We start from the raw sequence: 24,948 nt of genomic DNA, 5'->3' as shown, positions 1-24,948 counted from the left end.
AGTTGAGAAAAATCTCTGTGTAGTGAAGGATTAATGAGTCAGGTGAACTCAAACTGAAAGAATAGTCATTTAGCAGACTCCTTCATATAACTAATAAGTAAACTGAGACCAAAAAAGGTTATGTGACTAGTCCAGGATCTCACAGGATGCTAGCCTGGAGGCCAAAAGAAAGAACCAGGTCTCCTAAATTCCAATTCAGAATTATCAAGAAGAGAATGAAATTTCTTGTTTACATTTAGAAAGGAAATCTATCCTAGTAAGCACACTAATTTTTCCTCCACATCAATCTCTATCGGAGATGAATCCTTTCATATACTGAGTCATAAATAGGCATTTACTAGCTTTTCTTTTTAAAAATGTATTTATTTATTCCCTTGTTGTTTTACTGTTTTAATTACTATTGTTGTTGTTAATGATGTAGTCGTTGTTGGATAGGACAGAGAGAAATGGAGCAAGTAGAGGAAGACAGAGAAGGGGAGAGAAAGATGGACACCTGCACACCTGCTTCACTGCTTGTGAAGTGACTCCCCTGCAGGTGGCGAGCTGGGGGCTCGAACCAGGATCCTTAAGCTTTGAGCCACCTGCCTTAATCTGCTGCACTACCACCCGACTCCCTACTATCTTTTTCTTAATTCCTAAAGTCGAGGCTCTTTTTCACCAGTTACTCAGATTCTGTACTGGCAAAGTAGATGGCCTAAGAGCACTACATATATTCAGAGGAAAATATATACCTCTACCTCTCACATAAACTACTGACAAATGTCAGATTTCCTCAATAGAAACATTTTCTTTGTGACACTGGACATAGCTTTTACTATAAGCCTTTCTATCACTGAACTGATGTGCCACCAGCACTATGTTCTCTTCCTCTTTCTGAATAATACATTTCAAAAACATTATAGGCAATACAAACAGTTTCAGAGACACTACAGACAACAAGAGTTATTTGAAATGTATTATATGATTATGTAGATAACTAATATTAAATATAAGAATTGGGGTAGTACAGTGGGTTAAATGCACATGGCGCAAAGCACAAGGACAGGCATAAGGATCCCAGTTCGAGCCCCGGGCTCCCCACCTGTAGAGGGGTCTCTTCACAAGTGGTGAGGCAGGTCTGCAGGTGTCTATCTCTCTCTCCTCTCCGTCTTTCTCTCCTCTCTCGGTTTCTCTCTGTCCCATCCAGCAATAATAACAACAACAACGATAAACAACAAGGGCAACAAAAGGGAAAAAATAAGTCTCCAGGAACAGTGGAATCCTAGTGTAGGCACCAAGCCCCAATCATAACCCTGGAAGCAGAAAAAAAAATTAAGTATTGTTCTCTCTAGGGTATTTCTGTCCATATGGGTTGACAAAAATTTGAGCTTATTAAGGAGTTAGAAGATATAATCAGTACAGTATCTGATACATAATAGGTATTCAGTAAATACTAAGACCATGTCATGCTAAAAAATGAAAAATAAGACCAATGAAAATTATTGAAAACTGGGTGGAGGAGATAGTATAATGGTTATGCAAATAGATTCTCATGCCTAAAGCTCTAATGTCCCAGGTTCAATCCCTTACACCACCATAAGCCAGAGCTGAGCAGTGATCTGGTAAAAAAAAAAAAAATTTAATGGAATACTATATAAAATACACAATGGAATACTTCTTCTTCTAGCGTTTGCCAATGGAATACTATACAGCTATTAAGAACAATGAACCCACCTTCTCTGACCCATCTTGGACAGAGCTAGAAGGAATTATGTTAAGGGAGCTAAGTCAGAAAGATAAAGATGAGTATGGGATGATCCCACTCATCAACAGAAGTTGAGAAAGAAGATCTGAAAGGGAAACTAAAAGCAGGATCTGACTAAATTGAAAGTAGGGCACCAAAGTAAAAACCCTGTGGTGAGGGGTAGACATGCAGCTTCCTGGGCCAGTGGGGGGTGGGGTGGGGGAATGGTATGCGACACAGTTTTTTGGTGGTAGGAATAGTGTTTATGTACACTCCTAGTAAAGTGTAGTCATATAAATCACTAGTTAATTAATATGAGGGGGAAAATTAATTGTATGTCTCGAAGTTCTTAAAACACAGACTGGGTCTTTTTAATATATAGGCTGTGTATTTGATATGCAGACTCTCTCAAAAGCCTAGACCAAGTAGATCACAAGCAACCAATGGCACAGCTATATACAAGATACTGGGTAATATACAGCAAACCCTAACAAAAGGACTTTTCAAAGTTAACCCAATTACCAAATAATGTGATGATAACATTAACTATCGATTGTCTTTTTGAACCCTAAGACAGCAGGAACCTCACATCTCCACTATAGAGCCTATATTTCCCCCAGTCCTGGAACCTTAGGGTAGGGCCCACTTTCCCGCATGCCTCTCCCAATTCATATCAAATAATATTGCATCTGCCAATTGCAACCTAATCAACGCAACGATTGCCACCTCAACATGCTTCAGAGCTCAGACTGTGTCCAGAGACTTCAGGTGTTGAATGACAACCCTTCAGCTTCATTACTCAGGTGAGACCTTTCCTTTCATAGCATTCCATCCCAGGTGTTTCACTTTCTAACAAAGTCCCAAAACCTAGATATAGACCAGGTTCTGTGAGAGAGAGCATATGTTCACACGTATCCATAAACTAGTGCAAAATATATACCTGAAAGCAGAAGTACACTAGAGTTTGCAGTGAGTACCCCCCTAACACTTCCTCTCCACTATTCCAAGCTTTGGGTCCATGATTGCTCAACAATTTGTTTGGCTTTGTATGTTAACTCTCTTTTCAATCACCAGGTTCCAGATGCCATCAGGATGCCAGCCAGGCTTCTCTGGACTGAAGATCCCACCAATGTGTCCTGGAGCTCTGCTTCCCCAGAGACCCACCCTACTAGGGAAAGAGAGAGGCAGACTGGGAGTATGGACCGACCAGTCAACGTCCATGTTCAGCAGGCAAGCAATTGCAGAAGCCAGACCTTCCACCTTCTGCAACCCACAAGGACCCTGGGTCCATGCTCCCAGAGGGATAGAGAATGGGAAAGCTATCAGGGGAGGGGATGGGATATGGAGATTTGGTGGTGGGAATTGTGTGGAGTTGTACCCCTCCTACCCTATGGTTTTGTTAATTTATCCTTTCTTAAATAAAAAATAAATTTTAAAAAAATTAAAAACTTACATAACTAGGGAGCCAGGCCATAGTGCAGCGCAGCGGGTTAAGTATACATGCTGTGAAGCACAAGGACCGGCTCATGGATCCCGGTTCGAACAACTGGCTCCCCACCTATAGGGGAGTCACTTCACACGAGGTGAAGCAGGTCTGCAAGTGTCTATCTTTCTCTCCCCCTCTCTGTCTTCCCTCCTCTCTCCATTTCTCTCTGTCCTATCCAACAATAATGACAGCAATAACAACAACAACAATAATAACAACAATAAACAACAAGGGCAACAAAAATAGCCTCCAGGAGCAGTGGATTTGTAGTGCAGGCACTGAGATTCAGCAATAACCCTGAAGGCAATAAATAAATAAAAATTAAAAAGACATTAAAAAAACTTACTTAACTATTTTTTCAGTGAAAGGTTATAAGATGCTCTTTTTTCTGTAATAAGATAATAATTATAAAGTACTTTAAAGTATACTAAGTCTCTTCCACATTTACTGTTTTTTTTTACTTTTTTTCCCTTTTGTTGCCCTTGTTGTTTTTTATTGTTGTTAGTATTGTTGTTGTTGTTGTCACTGTGAAGTGAGCCCCTGCAGGTGGGTCCCCAGGGGCTCAAACCAGGATCCTTATGCCCACCCTTGCACTTTACACCAAGTGCCTTAATCCCCTGTGCTACCACCTGACTCCCTACATTTACTGGTTTTTATAGTTTTTTCAAATTACTTAAATTCAGGGTTAATGCTTTATAATACAGTTGTTGACACATGGGTACTAGTACATGATGGTGGAAAAGGCTCTATGGTGGGGATAAGTAGGTTTTTCAGAAACAATCATAGGGAGATGAGAAATTATACATATCTACTACTAATTTAACTATTTTGGAAGAAATAAATGAAAGTATATATAAGGTTCTCAGAAAAGTCATGATGCATTTTTGCACACAAAAATGTGTCATGACCTTTTTCTAACATCGCAGTACTTCCATGTTTCAAAATATGTGAAAATGTTCCCCAAACTACCTTACTTGCAAATGTGCTATGTTTTAAAAATTCCAGCTTTCTCTGTAAGAAAGTTATAAAGAGAATAAAAGTAAATTACACATATATGTAAATAAATATGAATGTTTAAGTTCAAGTACTAATGGCTACTTTTAGCAAATGTTCCTTTATTTTTATTCAGATATGGAAAATAACACAGAATAAATGTTTTTTCTTGTATACCAAAGAACCTTTGAAAGTTTTTCATTTAGTCAAAACAGCAAGAGGTGTAATAATGCAGCTTGAAGACCCACACAACTATTATTAGATTAAATTTTCATAAAATTATTATTAAATACAAATGACAATGAAAAGCAGGGAAAGAATAAATGCATGCTCATTGAAAAAATATCAAATGGAGCAAAAAGAAATGAGTTAATTAGTAAACTATAAACCAAATGAACTTTGTTTTGCAAGATCAATAGAGCAAAGTGTTAATATAGAAAAGACATTTAGATTTTCTATAAGTCCTTGAGTTCTAAGAATTTTATAACTTAAGATTTACAAAAGTTGGTTAAATAAATATTCTATCTCAGGAATTTGGAAATTAATGTATCCCTCACATTTTGAGATAGTTCTTTAAGTTTTTAAAGCATATAATTAAATTTTTAAAAAACCCAATACTTCTTTCTTTGGAGACCAACATGTAATTTACAGCCATATTACTTATTTCTCCTCTCCTCTTTTTTCCTTTAAGTAGCTAGACTATTGAATGGTAGGTAGTTCACTAAAAGTTGATAAGGAACATAAAGACTTTTTTCATTAATTAATATAACTATATAATAGTATGGTGAGAAATTTAAATTACTGATAATCATCTCAGAATCCTAGCTTTCTGTAATTAGGGTCACAATCATGGTCCTTTTGATTTGTTATGAACAAACAATGGGACATTATGCATGTAGAAAGGGCTATTTCAGAGTGCCTACTTTTGGTTCAATGTATCACAGGTACATAGTAAATGACTCCTAGAGTAAGAGAGAGATGGATGAGCTAGCATAGTGTACAATTCTTTTAGATGAAAACACTAAACGGGATTGGGCGGTAGATAGCACAGCAGGGTAAGTGCACTTGGCACGAAGCACAAGAACTGAGTTGAGGATCTCGGTTTGAGCCCCGGCTTCCCGCCTGCAGGGGAATCGCTTCATAGGCAGTGAAGCAGGTCTGCAGGTGTCTATCTTTCTCTTCCTCTATGTCTTCCCCTTCTCTCTCCATTTCTCTCTGTCTTATCCAACAACGACATCAATAACAACAATAATAACTACAACAACAATAAAACAAGGACAACAAAAGGGGGAAAAGAATTTTAAAAATTATAAAAAAGAAAACACTAAACAAACAAAAAAAACCAACATGGATTTCTAGAAATTTAAAACTGAAAAAAGTATATGTGGGAAAAGTGGTAGCTTTTATTCAGTTAGTGTGGTAGGTGAGTGACTTAAGCAAGTGGTTTAATTTTTCTGAGCTTTAGTTTTCTCATCTGTAAAATGGAGCTAATGATAGTCATTGCAAGGTTGCTCCAATGTTTTTTTTTATTTTTATTTACAAAAAGGGAATACTGACAAAAACCATAGGATAAGAGCAGTACCACTCCATACAATTCCCACCACAAGAACTCTGTATCCCATCCCCTCCCCTGATAGCCTTCCTATTCTTTATCCCTCTGGGAGTATGGACCCAGGATCATTATGTGACATAGTGTAATATCTAACATACAGCAGGACTCAATAAATATTATTGAAATAGATGATCTATCCCAAAAGCCTCTTTTTCTAGAAAATGATTGAGTCCTAGAGAAATGAAGAAGACTGCCCAAACCAAACAGACCTCTGAAGTCAAAGCTTAAGGAAAACTCAGACCTCTGGCCTTCTAGGCATTACTGCTTACCAGAAAAATCTATAATAAAAAGATAAACAAGCAAATAGTAAATTAGAGTGATGAAAGTATAGTGTGTTTGTAAGATACATGTGTGCGGGGGGGGGGGGGTTACAGTATAATGGTTATGCAAAAAGACTATTCCTGAGGCTCTGAGGTCCCAAGTTCAAGTCCCACACCATAAACCAGAGCTGAACAGTGCTCTAGTCTCTGTGCTCATGCTCTCTCTCTCTCTTTCTTTCTCTCTCTCTCAGGAAAATAAAGAAAATTAAGAACAATATCCAGAAAAATTAAAAGATACATGTAAGGGTACATGAAATATATGACAACATTCTCTTTTGCTCACTAACAAATTTTAATTAAGTTAAACTTTGGTAAAACAAATTCAATAAGTATTCTGGATTTTTCTGCAAGGACATGGAAGGCACAATCTGAAAAGCACTATTATAAAATAAGAAGCTTTAGAGACTTCTGGTAACAGACTTAATCTCCCCCAAAATAACAAATATCTACAACTAACAAAATTCACCAACTATAGCTGAGACATCCGCAGAAGCACCCACAGCCTCAGATGGTGCTCAATCCCTATTGTCACCTGCTTTATTTCTAATTTTTGGTTCTTTTTCATTAATCATTTTGTCCTGCTTTACACCTTACAGCCTTTCGGCCACCAATTTGCAGATGCTATCATAATTCCATCCTGACTTCACCACTGTGTCCTGGAACTTCACCTCTGCAGAGCCCTACTTCACGGGGGAAAGGCAGAAACACACTAGGGGTATGGATCCATCTGCAACATCCATGTCCAGTGAAGAAGCAGTTACAGAAGCCAGAACCTCCACCTTCTGTACTCCAAAAAAAAATTTTTTGATCCATATTCTCTGCAAGGAAAAAATGATAGAGGAAGATGACTAGAGTGCTCTGAACTCCAACTCTATTAGGACCCGGAGGGAGAAAAGGAAAAAGGACATTCAGAAGTAGTGATAGGTGTAGGTGTGACTTAGAAAGGAAGAGAAGTGTCTTTCTCTCCCCCCGTCTTCCCTTCCTCTCTCCATTTCTCTCTGTCCTATCCAAAAACAATGACAGCAATGACAACAGTAATAAATACAAAAAAAAAGGGCAACAAAAGGGAAATAAATAAAATATATTTTAGGGGGAGTCGGGCGGTAGCACAGCGGGTAGTAACTGCACGTGGCTCAAAGCACAAGGACCGGCGTAAGAAAGGAAGAGAAGGCAGGACCATAGAGAAAATGGGCAAATATATACAAATATAGACAAACAGCTATAGAAATAATAGTCAACCCATATTTGCAACCTTGGGAGAACTACCAGAGCTTCCTGGGATTGGGGACACAGAATTCTGCTGGTGGGAATGGTGCAGAATTATACTCCTGTTATTTAATAATTTTGTAAATCAATATTAACTCATTAATAAAATTTAGATACATATAATGAAATAAGATTTAAAAATTCTCTACTATAGTCTTGACTGCTAGGTTCACCTGTACATCTGCCCTTGTACATAAAGTCACTGAACGGCACCTAGTCACCTGTTCTGTTGTTGCGGTTTGGGGTTGTTTTGTTTGTAGTTCTGTGTCTTATCACTGTGGCGTCACCACTTTGGACTAAATTCTCCAGGCACAGAGAAAGAGGTAAACACACACAGAGAGGGAGAGAGAGAGAGAGGAAAAGACACCACAACAATGAAGTTTCCTCCAATCTTAGGTGGGCAAGATTCAAATCTGGGTTGCATAAAGGCATAGTACTCACTTATTTCCACATACTGTGTTCCCTTGAGATGCTATTTAATGCCTCTTAGTTTCAAATTATTTATTCTATAAATAAGAAGCCATTTTGTTTTGCATATCATTGTTAAAATTACCAAAGAACCCAACATATTTGAACACATTTTCCAGATTTGAAGGCAATATATAATTTCAAAAAATACTTTACTGAGAACTGCGGGGTCATTATCTTTGGGAGGGGGGAGGACGGGGACACAGAATTTTGGTGGCAGATGTGGTGTGGAACTATACACCAAAATCTTAAAATCTTGTAACCTAATATTAATCACAAATAAAAATGGAAAAAAAGAAATAAATGAAATCTATACCTCATCTTAAAGTGTAACATGATTTGAATATTTGTAATCAATAAAGACTGAAGGCAAGGCGGGGCTGCCAGAGCAATGACTATCACTATCAGAGTCATTTCTTAACTTGGAAAGCCACTGCCAGTCAGCATAGAAGTGCAAGCAATTGCATAAGTAAATGGTCCTCTACACTAAGAACAAAATTTTCAGGAAAAAAGGACTTCAAGTCAGAGGGCTGAATTAAAATTAAGGTTAAGATAAGCTATAAGAATTATACACTATTCTACTGAATACTTGGAAGTTAGCTCAAAAGTCACTGAGCCCAACTCTGCATACAAATATCTATTAAGAATAAGAATAGGGGAGCCAGGTGGTAGCACAGCGGGTCATGGACCTGTGTAAGGATCCTGGTTCAAGCCCCAGGCTCCCCACCTGCGAGGGGGGGGGGTCATTTCAAAGGCAGTGAAGCAGGTCTGCATGTGTCTCTATCTTTCTCTCCCCTTTCAATTTCTCTCTGTCCTATCCAAGAACAACGACACCAATAACAACAATAATAATAGCAACAAAGATAAACAACAAGGACAACAAAAGGGAAAAAATAGCCTCCAGGAGCAGGCAATAACTGAGCCCCAGCAATAACCTTGGAGACCAACAAATAAATAAATAAATAAATAAAAAAGAACAATAATAGATCAAATAGAAATAATATGGCAAAGATTTTGAAGAAACAAATTGAAAGTACACTAGCTAACAGACCGATTCTGAGATTAAGTAATAATGAAAGGGCTAAAAGCCTTTCATCTGCATCAATTTTCAAATAAAAAATGTAGAATTCAATGTAAGAGAATTTGGGACATAGTTCTAACCAAAGTTAATTGAACAAACAAAAGTCAAACACCTCCAGGGAAACAGGAAGAATGTCCAAAGAGTAAAGCCAAGCTATTAAGACTGACTCTTTGTATATACCACAAGATAAATAATGTCTGTCTGGACTGTAAGGAAGTTGAGATGTCAACTCTTGAAATAAAATAAAAATTACCACATTCAGTTTTTACCTAAAATATATGATAGACAAAATTTAACTAGTCTGACAGGCACATTCACTACTAATTTTCACATGTATTTCCCACTGGCATTTCACAAACAACTAAATATACAAATTAGAAAAATGTATATGATATTTGGCATGAGGATAATAAAAAGGAAAAAATAGGCTCGTATGTAGCTTGGGAAACAGATTTTAAGAGTTTCTATTAATGAAAAAAAAAGGCAAGGCTGGCTTGAAGTTAAATTTTACAAATGTGTGAAGGAATACTCAACACACACACACACTCACACACTCACACACTCACTGGAAAACACAGGTAATTGGGGCTGGGTCATGGCCCACCTGGTTGAGTGCACATGTTACAATGCACAAGGGCCATCCATGAACCCCCAGTCCCCATCTGTAGGGGTAAAGCTTTGTGAGTGGTGAAGCAGGGTTGCAGGTGTCTCTCCCTCTCTATCTCCTCCTTCCCTTTTGACTTCTGGCTGTCTCTATCCAATCAAAAAAATTAAAAAAAAAAAAAAAACCTTAAAATAAAAGGAAAGAAAATATAGGAAATCAAAGTAAGTGGTTACATTCATTAACCCATAGCAGTCAAGTATAGGTTTGCCTCATGATCTTAATTTAAAACATTATTAACTGGAATAAGTTGACATACTGTCATTAGGGTCCGGAGAATTCCATTAACATAATTTTATTTGGAGAATTTTCTGAGCATTCTAATGCCTACCAAATAGGAATGGTTTACTTTCATAGAGCAAGGGAATGCTACAGTTTCCTTTTAAATTGACCTTTAAGCTAGACTTTCCAGGCAAAGACCAAAGGTTTTCTTTTTAGGAATGTAACCACCGTAATGTGTAAATAAGCTGTATGACATAATACAGGCAAGGTATGGTGGTGTATATATAAACAGGAACACTAGCTGGAGAACTCAGCTGCTAGGACCAATGATGACTATAAACAAAGTTAAATATACTTCTAATATTGTACAAACTATTTCTGTTCAATGATATGATGACCTTGTCAAGAATGTTTAATGTCCCATAAGCATTTAAGTCTATTTTTTTTTATTAAAAGACAGGTTAGGAGTGGTTTAATGAAAGTCATTAACTCTTGGAGTTGGGGAGATATCAGAAGGTAATACACAGAACTTGCATTAAATCAATCCCAAGTTCAATTCCCAGAAGTACCAATAGCCAGAACTGACTGGCGCTTTGGAGAAAGGCAAAAAGACCAAAGGGGGAAGTATGAATAGGAGTGGGAGTGGGGAGGTGGAAGGTGAAAGAGAAAGAAAAACAGGGAGGGAAGGAGGAAGGGAAAGAAGGGAGTTCATTAACTATCAATTAGTGACTTGTAATGCTTGTACTTGTATACATAGGCAAGTAAACAAAACTCATTTACATTTCAAAGTAAAAAAATCCCAGAGAAATAATTTTTCTTTTTTTATATATTTATTTATTAATTATATATATATATATATATATAGAGAGAGAGAGAGAGAGAGAGAGAGAGAGAGAGAACCAGACATCACTCTGGTACATGTGCTGCTGGGGATTGAACTCAGGACCTCACGCTTGAAAGTCTAGTGCCTTAACCACTGTGCCACCTCCCGGACCACGAGAAATAACTTTTCTAAGGTAAATATTCAGTTGGGAATAAAGATCCCACTTCCTGCCAATCTGTCTCATATTAATATTTCCACAACAAACTGCCCAAGTGTTTCTGATTTTATATTGGAACTGGGAAATGACTCATGTAACAAAGAACTGGGACAATTCCATCTGTTCTACAGAAAAAGAGATTTTAAATCAATTGTATGAAGTATTCCTAAGAACATACACTAATAGAGAACTGGAATTGGCTTTTCAGACCTTTGACAGGCAAATCAGCATCATCTGATAATTAGCTATAGTCTTGTCATGAATAGATTTAAATTTAATTTTTACCTACAGTGCAGATAATTTCCTACAAAATAGCTAACTGAAAGCTGTTCTATTAAGTGGAGAAACAATAACTAGAGAAATTTAAGAGATGTGCATTCATTTAAAGTAATGATTTTTTAACCCTTCTAATAAAAACAAAAATTTAGAGTTTGGGAATTAAAGTGAGACGAAAGAATGTGGGTAGCACATAAAATAAAACTATCATCATCAAATCAAACACTACAAATGAAATGCAACAAAAACTCCATCGTTCCCCCATAAACTAATATGGAAATAACTTTTAAAAACAGGAGAAATAAAGAAACTCGGTCAGATTTGAGTGCCAAGAGTACTTATTTACACCACTCCACATTTCACTTACCTCATTTCCATTTGTGTCCTTGGAAGTAGAGGACACATTTGTACAAAGCAAAAGACTTCTTTTTTTTCCATAGTGAAAATGGTGTGTTGCATGGGTGCCACACCTCTCAGTATTTTGCATTTCTTGAAAATTACTATAACTTTTTGACAGATTGTGAGAAAACCCACTTTTCTCAAATGACCTCTCTGTACCACCATGAATAGAAGTTAAGCTGGCTGCCTTTTGAAAAGAAAAACCATCCATTTTTCTCTGGAATGCTATGCCTTTTATGTTGACATCATCTAAGTGTTTATCCCTCTTTGCACAATATGCAGCGCTATCTTCTTGAGAAATCCTTTCATCCGGCTCAATAACTTTTATTTCTGTTTCACTGTTTTTACCAGGAAAAATGCTTTCTTTTGAAGCACTCAGAAGAAGCTTCTGTTTCACACCATCAACTATGACTTCTACATTTTCTTGCTGAATACCATCTTCCTGCCTGAGCTCTGGGTTAACAGATTCTTCTGGTGCCAGTCTCCTGGGTAAAAAAGCTGGTTGTTCTGACAACTGAATGCCACTCTTCTTGCCTTCACTTTCATTGTTTGGCTCTACTGACTCTGTGTCACATAAAACTTTCTTGACTGGTTTTCTTCTGAAATATTTTCTTCCAGGAGAATATTTTTCAGGGCTCAAAGGAGTTTTGGCAGGATCTAAATATTGTTCTTCTTTTTCAGCTCTTACACATCCACAAACATTCCCCATTTGATTTTCCGGAAGTTACGGTTACATAGATGCACTCACTTAAAATATCCAGGGTTTACCAAGTTTCTTCATTAAATCTGAAAATTCCACTCCAACTTCCAGTTCCTCAGACTCTGTGACCATCCTCTTTAGCATGAAGCCATTTTGCTTATGAGAAAGGCACACACAAGAAATGCCATGGCATCTTGCCCAGCTGGTCCCTGTGTCTCATTAGACACCGTGACTTATTTCTGGCCACCAATCCTCTTAGACAAACAGTACTGCTCACTGTCAAATTACAACACTGACGAGTCTTAAGGCAAACCTTTAGCTTTATTGTACAAGAAGAATCTAACCCTCACTTTAACTTTCAGTTTTCTGAAATGCAGGTACAGTACTAAAGTTCATATTAACCTTTGAAACTACTGTTGGCACAACAAATCAGAGAGCAAACAGAAAGTAAATACCATTCATGAGATATTTAGCAAAGTAACTTTCAAATTTAGTTTGAAGTGCTTTGAAATTTATTTTCATAGAATCTCTACAGTAACATTTTAAAAGAAATACCAACTAGGTTTAGTACTTGCAGGAAAAAACTGTAAGACTCAGTCAAAGCAGCAGTCATAAACAGTCACAGGATGGTTTAATAACTACAGATATAATAAATAGTGACTAATAAAATTGCTTCTAAATTCAGTGCTTTGAAATAATTTGAAATAGTTCCAAATACCAAAAATTTCCAAGACATTTCCATTATTTGATGACAGGGATTTTCATATGAGAAGACTTATGATTTAAGCTTGGAACACTAAGTCAAAGGAAATAACATGCTTTAAGGCAGTAAAACGTTATATAGAACTTTATAATTATACCCCAGTTAAATATTTAAATAAAAGTTTAACTAGGGCCTAACTACACAAAATAATAAATCAGTATAGAACCTGATTGCCTGTGGTATGCATATTTCTAACACTTAGTCATAGAGATAAAGTTAAACGGAAGTTAGTATGGCATGACTGGATTTACACATAAGCAGAAATCATTTGACTAATAAGATGCTGCTATTTTCTGTTTTCTAGGTAGCTTTTAAACTACCAAAGGGTTAAACTCAAGAAATTAAACATTCTACAGTGGCATATATATTCCTAGAAGAAAAATCAACAAAAAATAATGCCTCAAGTTTACTGCTGTGTTTTTAATTTGATTTTCAGTATTTCCAATGGCAACTGGAAGTCACTCAAGAGAATCTAAAGCAAAATGGTTGCTACAATATTAATTACATAAGATTATAAACCTTGATTTGGACCCCCACCACTCTTCCTTTTAGTCTCCTCAAACTGAACAACTGCTCTGATTTTCAGACCCACTTCATGGCTCCCTCTCCCAGAAATGACCCAACTTTAGTCATTACCTGGTGACAGGCATTTATCTTACAAAAACTCTAAAATCAATCTCAATATCGCGCTCTCTCTCTCTCTCTCTCTCTCTCTCTTTCTCTCTCTCCCCCTCCCTCTCTCTCTTTCTTTCTTACAAGAGCACTGATCAGGTCTAGTTTATGGTGGTATGGTGGATTAAACCTGGGACTTTAGAGCCTCAGGCATTTAAGTCTGTTTGTCTATTATCTACAAAACGGAGTAACCCCCTCAACTCTTCATCTGCACTATTCCAGCCTTTAGGTTCACGATTAGTCAACAATTTCTTTGGCTTTTTAAAAAATATTTATTTATTCCATTTTGTTGCCCTTGTTGTGTTTTTATTGTTGTTATTATTGATGTCATTGTTGTTGGATAGGACAGAGAGAAATGGAGAGAGGAGGGGAAGACAGAGAGGGGAGAGAAAGATAGACAGCTGCAGACCCTGCTTCACTGCTCCTAAAGTGACCTCCCTGCAGGTAGGCATTTCAGACTGCTCACCATTCCTTCCTACATGAAAGTATTGTTGCTTGGTCTCATCAGTACTACATTTTCTTGTTGCTTTATTCATCTCTGTAAATGTTCTTTTGATGTTTTTAGAGCACCCTTCTTCTTCCTGCACCCCTAAGCATGAACCTTTCCCAAATACCTACCCTTATCTTTTTACTTCACTCCATAACATCCAAAGATCTCTTCCTTGGGATAATTTTGATGACCACTTGTATACTTACTCCCAAGCTTATTATATGTGCCTTTGACTTCTCAGTTCTGTTAAAATATCCCAAATGCTCAGAAGAGAGATGTACAGAATGATCCACCATGCCAGTGATTCAACCCAGAAGACTATTTGTATTCCTCTTACCATCACTATCATTGTTCTCAGCAGTCTGTTGTTGGGAAGGGAAGGAGGTTACTCCCCAGAATAAAATGTTCAATCATATTTAAACACTATACTTCATCCCCTGTGCCATGTTACAAAGACCTCTATTTCTTCCTTCAAATTATCATTTCTTCGTTGTAATTTCCCATCCATATCTGAGACTTGATCTGTATCATTACATTCTCAGGTAACCTTCTTACCTTCTTAGCTTGTCTTCATAGCTATGTATGTAACTCACTCATTTTGTTTCGTTTTCTTTAGAATTCATAGATGCCATTTCCTAAGATATTATTTTTCCAGTTCACAGTGATTAAAAATAACCTATCCAATGTCATCACAGCCATAAACTAAAAATTCAACAATTAAACTTAATTCTACCTCTCTCCAAAGTTAGACTGCTTTCCACTGAACACAGTGATCCTTACTCTGATATCAGAATCCAGGCATAACTGTCTTAGTAGTCCTATCAGCAGTGGTCTGAACTGGAAGATGCTTTGAAGAGGGTTAAACCGGGAACAGCTGCTGGCTATGATAACATCACCCCAGAACTCATTCTTAACCTGGGCTCCGCGGCAAAGAAGTGGCTCGCTTCATTCCTGTCCCACAGCTTGGAATCTGAGTCTATGCCCAAAGTTTGGCGTCGTGCGAAGATTATAGCGGTTTTGAAACCAAAGAAAGACCCAACACTGGCTGCCAGCTATAGACCAATTTCTCTCCTCTCCGTGTGTTACAAACTCCTTGAGAGGCTGCTTCTATCACGTATTTCTCATCTTACAGAGAAATTCCTATCACCTGCCGAGGCTGGTTTCCGCCCAGGAAGATCTACCTGCGAACAAGCCCTGGCCCTCTCAACTTACATTGAAAATGGATTCCAGAAGAATTTAAAGACGGGTGCTGTCTTTGTTGATCTCACAGCAGCCTATGACACGGTCTGGCACCGTGGTCTCCTGGTCAAGATCTCAAGATGCCTGCCTCCATGGGTGGCCAACACTATATCGTTTCTTCTCCAAAACAGAAGATTCTGGGTACATCTGGGTGACAAGTCTAGCAGATGGAGACTTGTCTCAAGTGGCCTCCCCCAGGACTCTGTTCTGGCTCCTACGCTATTTAATATTTACATCAATGACCTCCCAGAAACTTCTTCAAGGAAGTTCATCTACGCCGATGACATCTGCTGTGCAACTCAGGCATCAAAGTTCGACATCCTTGAGGAAACACTCACAAAAGACATGTCTCTGATATCTGATTACTGTAAAAAATGGCGACTAATCCCTAGCACTGCTAAAACGGTATCATCTGTTTTCCATCTACACCATGCCTCGGCCTCGCATGAGCTTAATGTGCAGCTTGGCGATACGAGAATCCAGCATGAAGCCCAGCCAGTCTATCTTGGCGTTACTCTCGATCGCACTCTGTCATTTCACGAACATCTCATAAAAACTGCAGCAAAGGTGGGCGCGAGGAATAACATCATTGCAAGACTGGCCAGCTCCTCATGGGGCGCGAGCGCTTCCACACTACGATCATCATCTCTGGCATTATGCTATTCCACTGCAGAATACTGTGCCCCAGTATGGTTCCGTAGCTTTGACAGGAACCGGCCATGGCCAGTGCGCCGCTATGTTCCATCGCTGGGGAGCCAGAGACGACCCAAACTGCCCCTGCGGCTACAGACTATGACCCACATAGTCAACGACTGCCACCTCTCCAGATTCAAAGGAGGTCTCGAAACTTTACATCAGGCTCAACCTGATGCTGTTGACTGGCTACGGAAGAAGGGCAAACGCTAGAAGAAGAAGCAGTGGTATAACCAGCCATTTCTTCTAGAAGGATTCTAAGCTTCTTGTGTGAAGTCGTGTAGTTTCAAGTCTTCTCAAAGTTCTGTAACTGGTCCACTAAGGGCTAATCCTTGCGAGAGTTTCTGAAAAACTCCACGTGAAATGAGCCTTTTGGTCAATTTGACTTATAATTTATCTAACTCCATAACAAGACCTGGGTTTTTGTCCAAATTCCTGTCTTGGTTTAGTGTTTAGTACCATAGATCCCTTAAAGATGGAGTCCTGTACCAATAGGGCACTTTGTAGTTCTGTCTCTAGTTTCTGTTGCTCCATTTCTCTGGCAATTGTAGCCCAACTGAGTAGGTATTTACCTTTATGATCACTGACACCTGGTTTACGTGGGCCTCCTGTTTGCATACCTGGGTCTACTCTGTGTTCTCATTGAACAACTTTAATCAGAGGCCTGTTCAATTCCTGGAACATACTTAGTCTCTACTTAAGTTTAACTCACCAACCCTATTAGACTTATCCAGTTCCCAAGTATATTATTTTCCATCCCACCCTCACAAATCCTAAATTTCAATTAAATATTTTTAAAAGTGAAGAAATAAGTCTTTTTCTGCTGAAGATTGTATTAAAACTTCTGGTTTTTTTTTTGTTTGTTTTTTGTTTTAAGTTATGTCCTCCTCCTTCTTCTTCCAAGGCCCAATTGCACAGTGGTCAGTAAGTCAATATGTGCTATGTACTATGGCTCAGTTAATGTGTTATGCACAGAACACTGTCTAAACGTACTGGAACAAAAATAGGCACACAAACCAGTGGAACAGAATTGAAAACTCAGAACTAAACCCCCACACCTATTGACCTCTAATCTTTGATAAGGGGGCCCAAAGTATTAAATGGAGAAAGGAGTCTCTCTTCAATAAACGGTGCTGGGAAAACTGAGTTGAAACATGCAGAAGAATGAAACTGAACCACTTTATCTCACCAGAGACAAAAATCAACTCCAAATGGATCAAGGACCTGGATGTTAGACCAAAAACTATCAAATACTTAGAGGAAAACATTGGTGGAACACTTTCCCACCTAAACCTCAAGGACATCTTTGATGATACAAACCCAACTGCAAGGAAGACTAAAGCAGAAACAAATCAATGGGATTATATCAAATTGAAAAGCTTCTGCACAACCAAAGAAACTATCACACAAACAAAGAGAACCCTCACAGAATGGGAGAAGATCTTCACATGCCATTCATCAGATAAGAGACTAATAACCAAAATATACAAAGAGCTCCGCAAACTTAGCAACAAAAAAGCAAATGACCCCATCCAAAAATGGGCAGAGGATAGGAACAGAACATTCACTATAGAAGAGATCCAAAAGGATAACAAAAACATGAAAAATTGCTCCAGGTCACTGATTGTCAAAGAAATGCAAATAAAGACAACATTGAGATACCACCTCATTTCTGTGAGAATGGTATATATATATATATATAAAACAGCAGCAACAAATGCTGGACAGGTTGTAGGGACAAAGGAACCCTTCTGCACTGCTGGTAGGAATGTAAATTGGTTCAGCCTCTGTGAAGAGCAGTCTGGAGAACTCTCACAAGGCTACACATGAAACTTCCATATGACCCAGTAATTCCTCTCCTGAATGGATATACCCCAAGGACTCCATAACACCCAACCAAAAAGAAATGTGTACACCTATGTTTATAACAGCACAATTCGTAATAGCTAAAACCTGGAAGCAAACCAAGTGCCCATCAATGGGTGAGTGACTTACAAAGCTGTGGTATATACACACAATGGAACACTACACAGCTATTAAAAACAATGAACCCACCTTCTCTGACCCATCTAGGATGGAGCTAGAAGGAATTATATTAAGTGAGCTAAGTTAGAAAGATAAAGATGATCCCACTTATAAACAGAAGTTGAGAAAGAAGAACAGAAAGGGAAACTAAAAACAGGATATGACTAAATCTGGAGTAGGGCACCAAAGTAAAAACCTTGGGTTGAGGGTGAGGGTGGATGTTTGGCTTCATTGTACGGGGTGGGGGTGGGGAGGATGGGATGGGAAACAGCCTTTTGTGGTGGGAATGGTGTTTATATACACTCCTATTAATTTGTAGTCATATAAATCACTATTTAATTAATATGAGAGGGGGAAAATTGATTGAATGTCTCAAACGTTTTGATGCACAGACCATAGGCTGAGTGTTTGATAAGTAGACTCTCTTAAAAGCTTAGACCAGGGACAACAGAAGCAACTGATGACACAGCTATATACAAATAATATCAAAGGAATTAAACTATGGTGATGTTATGTATAATACAGAAAATCCTAACAAAGGGATATTTCAGTTAACCCAATTGCCAAATAATGTGATTATAGCAATAACTATCTATTGCCTTCTTAAACCCTAAGACAGCAGGAACCTCCTGCTTTCTCTACAGAACCTATATTTCCCCAGTCCTGGAACCTCTAGGGTGGAGCTCACTTTCTTGCATGCTTCTCTCAGTTCATACCAAATGACATTGCATCCTAATCAACACAACGAGTACCACCTCAGCATGCTTCCTTTCAGACTGTGTCCAGAGACATCAGGCATGGAATGTAAATCCTTCACCCTCATTACTAAGGTGAGACCTTTCCTTTCATAGGATTCTCTAATCCCATTCCAAATAGCTCTCTTCCTAACAAAGTCCCAAAACCTAGATATAGACCAGTTTCCATGAGATAGGGTATATGTTCACATGTATCCATAAATTAAGGCAAAATATATACCTGAAAGCAAAAGTACACAATAATCTACAGTGAGTCAGTATAAAGTTCCTAATGAAATAGTGTCTACTTAGACTTAGATACCCTCACCTACTTCCTATTATAGTTCTCTCACTCACTCCAAAGCTAACCTTATCAAAGCAAGGACTGCAAAAGCTGAATAAGGGCAAGAGACTGGCATACTTTAAGGGTGATGACTCTTTAGTCACTATTAGGCTATTCCATCAGCTAGGGCCCTAATCGGGGAGTCCTGAGATTCCCAAACAGACACGATGGGCCTAGATCTCAAATAAATCCTTCTTTCCATTTTTTTAAAATTTTTTTTAATATTTATTTTATTTATTTATTCCCTTTTGTTGCCCTTGTTGTTTTATTGTTGTAGTTATTATTGTTGTTGTCGTTGTTGGATAGGACAGAGAGAAATGGAGAGAGGAGGGGAAGACAGAGAGGAGGAGAGAAAGATAGACACCTGCAGACCTGCTTCACCACCTGTGAAGCAACTCCCCTGCAGGTGGGGAGCCGGGGTTCGAACCGGGATCCTTATGCCAGTCCTTGTGCTTTGCGCCACCTGCGCTTAACCTGCTGTGCTACAGCCCGACTCCCCCCTTCTTTCCATTCTTATCAGTCATCTCTATCAGGAACAACAAAATAGACCCCTTGGTGGGCCCCCATAGGACCTTGCCCTCAACTTGGATTAACAATAGTAGAGAATGTTCCATCTTCCAAAGGGAAGCTGGACATTATACTCTATGGTACACCTGAGGAAGATGGGTCCTGATACTGGGGCAACTTGTAACGTTCCTACTCATGACCACAGAAGGTAAGCTCAGATATACAGGGATGCAGAGGTCACACAGGCTCATAAGCTGAATATGGCCCCCAGATAGTCACCAATATTAATACACCTTCCCTGATCCAGCTTTCTGGTCCTTTTTCCAGCCATGACATTATCTCCTCAGACAATAACTTGGAACCACCTGCATATCAGACTTCAGGCTCAGAGAAAAAAAAAAAAAAAAAAACACTAGTATAGCCACAGTCCCTTTGGAATATAACTAAAATATGCCTACTAACTATCTACAAAACAGAGACCCCCCCACCTCTTCATCTGCACTATTCCAGCCTTTAGGTTCATGATTTGTCAACAATTTGTTTGGCTTTGTATGTTAACTCTCTTTTCAGCCACCAAGTTCCAGATGCTAGCATGATGCAGACCAGACTTCCCTGGACAACCAACCTCACCAATTTGCCCTGTTGCTCTGATTCCCTAGTGTGCTGCCCCACTAGAAAAGAGAGAGAGAGGCTAGGAGTATGGATTGACCTGTCAACACCCATGTTCAATGGGGAAGCAATTACAAAAGCCAGACCTTCCACCTTCTGCATCCCACAATGACCTTGGGTCCATACTCCCAGAGGGTTAAAGAATAAGAAAGCTATCAAGGGAGGGGATGGGATATAGAGTTCTGGTGGTGGGAATTGTACCACTCTATCCTATGGTTTTATCAGTGTTTCCTTTTTATAATTTTTTTTATGAAGAAATAAGTCTTATTCTGCTTAAGATTGGATTAAAACTTTTTTTTTAAGTTATGTCCTCCTCCTTCTTCTTCCAAGGCCCAACAGCATAGTGGTCAGTAAGTCAAGATGTGCTGTATACCATGGCTCAGTTAATGCGCTGTGCACAGAACACCGTCTAAATGGGTAGATGGTTAACAAGCAGGAGTCAGTCCAAATCAAATTTTAAAATGACCATTCAAAATGAATCAAAATGTTACAAAAAATAAAAACCAGTCCTCAATTGGCAAAGGTTCACTAGGCAATTCATACATAATAAATGCACATTTTTTTCCCTTAAATTATGTTTGGAAAAAAAATGCAGCTCTACACTAAGCATGACTGTTTGTTATTCAATTCTCTTTATGACAACTGCACTGCCATCTAGTGTCCTTAACAGAAAATAGTTCGCGTAGTTGAGAGACTATATTACCAGTGAATACTATTCTAAATCAGAATTGAACGAGAAATTTACTTTTGTCTAAATCAAGTAATACTCTGCAATAAACAAAAAATTTACATTTTAAAATGTTGCCTCCCCACTATGAGTGCTATGTTAAAAGGCATTAAAATTTATGAAAAAAAGAAATGGGACACCGGGTTTACAACTTATTGCTTAAAAGGAAAACACTCATATATATATTACTTTAAAATATATAAAGGTATATTCTATAAAATATAAATGCATAGTTCACCATTCATATGATACATCTGAAAACCATTAAGAGGCTAATAGAAATGACAGTTATGAAAAAAGTCTTACCTGGAAGTGCAAAATTATTGTCCATATTAATCCCAAAGTCAATTTGGGATTTCCATCTGTTATGTCATCATTTCTAATATTTACTAATTTCACCTGTTTATATATGAAGAAAAGAGAATTTTTTAAAAAATCAGAACACAAGTTATCTGTCTATATATTAAAGCAATTATTCTAAATGATACAAAAAACTGTTATAATCACTAATAATCTTCAATGATCTTCCTATTTTCACTCAGTTTAGATTGCAAATTACAGTTTAAACACAAAGGCAAAACTGGTACTACTTTAGTTTTGTTCTCTAGAAAAAGTACAAAAAGTAATATCTTGTCAAGACAAACAAACAAACAAAAAAACCGCAATGAATAAAAAGCCAGAAATAAATGAAACTACAAAATTGAAGTAACATTTTTTAAATAAACTTTGCTTTATAGTTTAAACAAAACTGTACTAAGCCATAAAATAAAATAATGTTTTCTCATACAACTCAGAGTGTGTGTGTGTGTGTGTGTGTTTTTAAGTAGCATTATTTCCCATTGCCCACCTTTCCAAGGTAAGTACTTAACATTCTGTTCAGAATGTCAAAGAAATTGTTCCCTGGGTAGATTGCATGCCCAGTCATGCATGTGTTCAAACCTCAGCACCTCATAGAAAAGTGTTAAGAAGTTCCAGTGCTAAAGTGGCCCCCCCACCCCCCGCCACCTACTAGTCTCTCTTTTTCTCTCCATCTCTATAACTGGATATAAAAGTGGCCCAGTGAAACCATATATATGTGAGATGCCAGATCCACAGAAAATTTAAAAAGTGAAAAAACAAGGAAAAGTCTAGCAGCCTGGGAGGTTTTGAAGTGGGAAGAACACCAGATCTGCATGGTGAAGTCCCAAGTTTTAGCCCTAGCATGCACTCTTTCTCCTTAATAACTCTTTAGTGAAATTAACTTAATAAAATAAGTCTACTCAAATACAGAATAATAGCATAGCAATCAGAAACAGATTTGAACTTGAAAAAAATAGTCAACATATCTTTTTTCACATTAAAAAATTTTTTAATTAACTCATTTAGTATTGAATAGAGACAGAGAGAAATTGAGAGTGGAGGAGGAGGTAGAGAGGGAAAGACACAGAGAGAAACCTGCAGCCCTGCTTGAACACACATGAAGTTTTCCCCTGCAGATGGGGACTAGGACCTTAAACCAAGGTCCTTGCACACTGTAATATGTGCACTTAGCCAGGCACACCACAGCATGGCTCTGTCAATGTATATCTAAAACTTGAAGTACTATGGTGGCTAGCATTGAGGATGGGGTTGGGGACATAGATATTAGGTGGTGGGAGTATTGTAGAACTATAACTTTATATATACAAAACTTTACTAAATCAATATCCCAAGGAAAAAATATTTAATATTTTTAGTCCTTAAACTGCTTAGGTTTTAGTACTGAATATACTTTTTAATCTAAATATTTAAAATATTTAATGTTTCAAATCTGCAACTTGATTGAATTCTGATACTGGATTTAAATTGTTTAATCGGTCCTATAAAAAAAGTTTTAATACCTACATTTATCTACACACTCAGACCTGATAGATCAAAACCATTTGGTCCTGTCAGTGTCTAAGACATTATTAATAGATAGCCTACACCTGCATAAAGCATAATAAAGTCAAGTATGTAATGGTTAATTCTAGCCATTAGGTTTTCAAAGAAAAAATAAGCTCCTAACTTGGTTATAACAGTAACTATTGTCATTTTAAAATCCTTATAAGACAACAAGGAACTTTTCCCATCCCCTTTAAAATACATATTTCTCCTTGTCCTAGAATCTCTGGGACTTTGCTTGTATGCCTTGATGTCTCTTCTCCTCATCCCTTTCCCTATTATTATACTGACTCTGTTGTTGTCAACTAAATCAACACTACCTGTGCCACCATGCCAAGTCATGTTGCTACTGCCGTTTTTCTTTTTTTATTATTATTCATCTTCCCTTTTGTTGCCCTTGTTGTTTGTTGTTGTAGTAGTTATTGTTGATGTTGTCATTGGTGGATAGAAAAGAGAGAAATCTGTGAATCAACTCCCCTGCAGGTGGGGAGCCGGGGGCTCTAACTGGGATCCTTATGCCATGCCTTTTATTCTGTAGGTTGTCTCCAGAGACAACAATCCTGAGATGCCAACCTCTTGCCTCCCTTTTGCCCAATAAGAGCTGTCCTAACACAAAGGATTATCAATACCATTTCAGCTTGCACACTTTCTAACAATGTTACAGATGCTAGATATAGACAAGGGGCTATGGCACTGTGTTACATGTATTCACATCTCCGTAAGTTAGAGAAAATTCAATAGTTTAAAGTAAAAGTGTTAAGACTCAGATTAAATAAGCTTGGCAATAGAGTAGAATGACCTAAAGAAGGCACCACAAATTCTTTAACCAGATATTTATTATTTAGGCCAAGATATCTTCATCTCCTACCCCTACTTCACTTCTCTCATTCACTCTAGCTATTCAACTAACTTTACTAGAAATAGTAAAGAAGATTTACTCTTCCACCTTTTAATCTCATCTGACAGTGCATCAACATTATTGGCACACTTGCCAATCTTCAAAATAAAAACTGTGGGAGTCGGGTGGTAGTGCAGTAGGTTAAGCGCAGGTGGCTCAAAGCGCAAGGACCAGCATAAGGATCCTGGTTCGATCCCCTGGCTCCCCATCTGCAAGGGAGTCGCTTCACAAACAGTGAAGCAGGTCTGCAGGTGTCTATCTTTCTCTCTCCCTCTCTGTCTTCCTCTCCTCTTTCCATTTCTCTCTGTCCTATCCAACAATGACAATGACAATAATAACTACAACAATAAAAACATCAAGGGCAACAAAAGGGAATAAATAAATATTTAAAATAAAAATTGTATACAAATGGCCAGGAGATATCCTGGCAGAAAGAGAGAGAGAAAAAGAAACAAAAGGAAATATATACACACACACACACACACACACACACACATATATCTCAAGGACAATCATACCTATGACAAACTTTATTATAGTTTTTTTATTATCAAACAAATTAATGCAAAACACTTGAAATCAACTTAGATCTCACACACACACACACACACAAAAAACCCTAGGTTTATTTCCTTCCTAACTCAAAGCCCTAACTTGATAGACCTTGATAGCCTTGATAGGCTTGGATACAACAAATGACATTCAAGGCCTCAACAACAGGGAGAAAGTCTAAGCTTGTCAGACAAAGAAGGGAGTATAAAAACTGGAAAAGGGTAAAAGACTGCCTCACTTAATGATGGCCATTTGGACCAATACCAGACTACCTCATCACATGGGATCCTGGCCAAGGAATCCTTGGATTTTTCAATAGATTCTATGGGTCTAGACCTCTGATGGATCTTTTTTTTTACCATCACTGGTCACTTCCATCAGGAATGTCATCATTAGCTCTACTGTGGGGCTCTCCAGGACTTTCCTCTAACTATAAACTAGCAATGGCAATGGCTGCCTCACTCTCAGAAGGGAGGCTGGGTGATCC

The 24,948-nt window shown here is 38.0% G+C and overlaps 1 protein-coding gene across 1 annotated transcript in view; it reads right to left on the bottom strand.

The window, feature by feature from the left end:
- LOC103107678 (dystonin) overlaps nt 1–24,948 on the bottom strand; it is a 552,693-nt gene that overhangs the window by 261,833 nt on the left and 265,912 nt on the right. The window contains 1 exon segment of the mRNA XM_060190003.1: nt 21,416–21,508. Within this exon segment, the coding sequence (XP_060045986.1) occupies nt 21,416–21,508 (93 nt within the window).

This window comes from Erinaceus europaeus, chromosome 4 (assembly GCF_950295315.1).
Source record: "Erinaceus europaeus chromosome 4, mEriEur2.1, whole genome shotgun sequence".
In the NCBI taxonomy this organism is placed as follows: domain Eukaryota; kingdom Metazoa; phylum Chordata; class Mammalia; order Eulipotyphla; family Erinaceidae; genus Erinaceus; species Erinaceus europaeus.
Note: the sequence above shows the minus strand (reverse complement) of the source record. Positions and strands in the feature narration are given on the sequence as shown.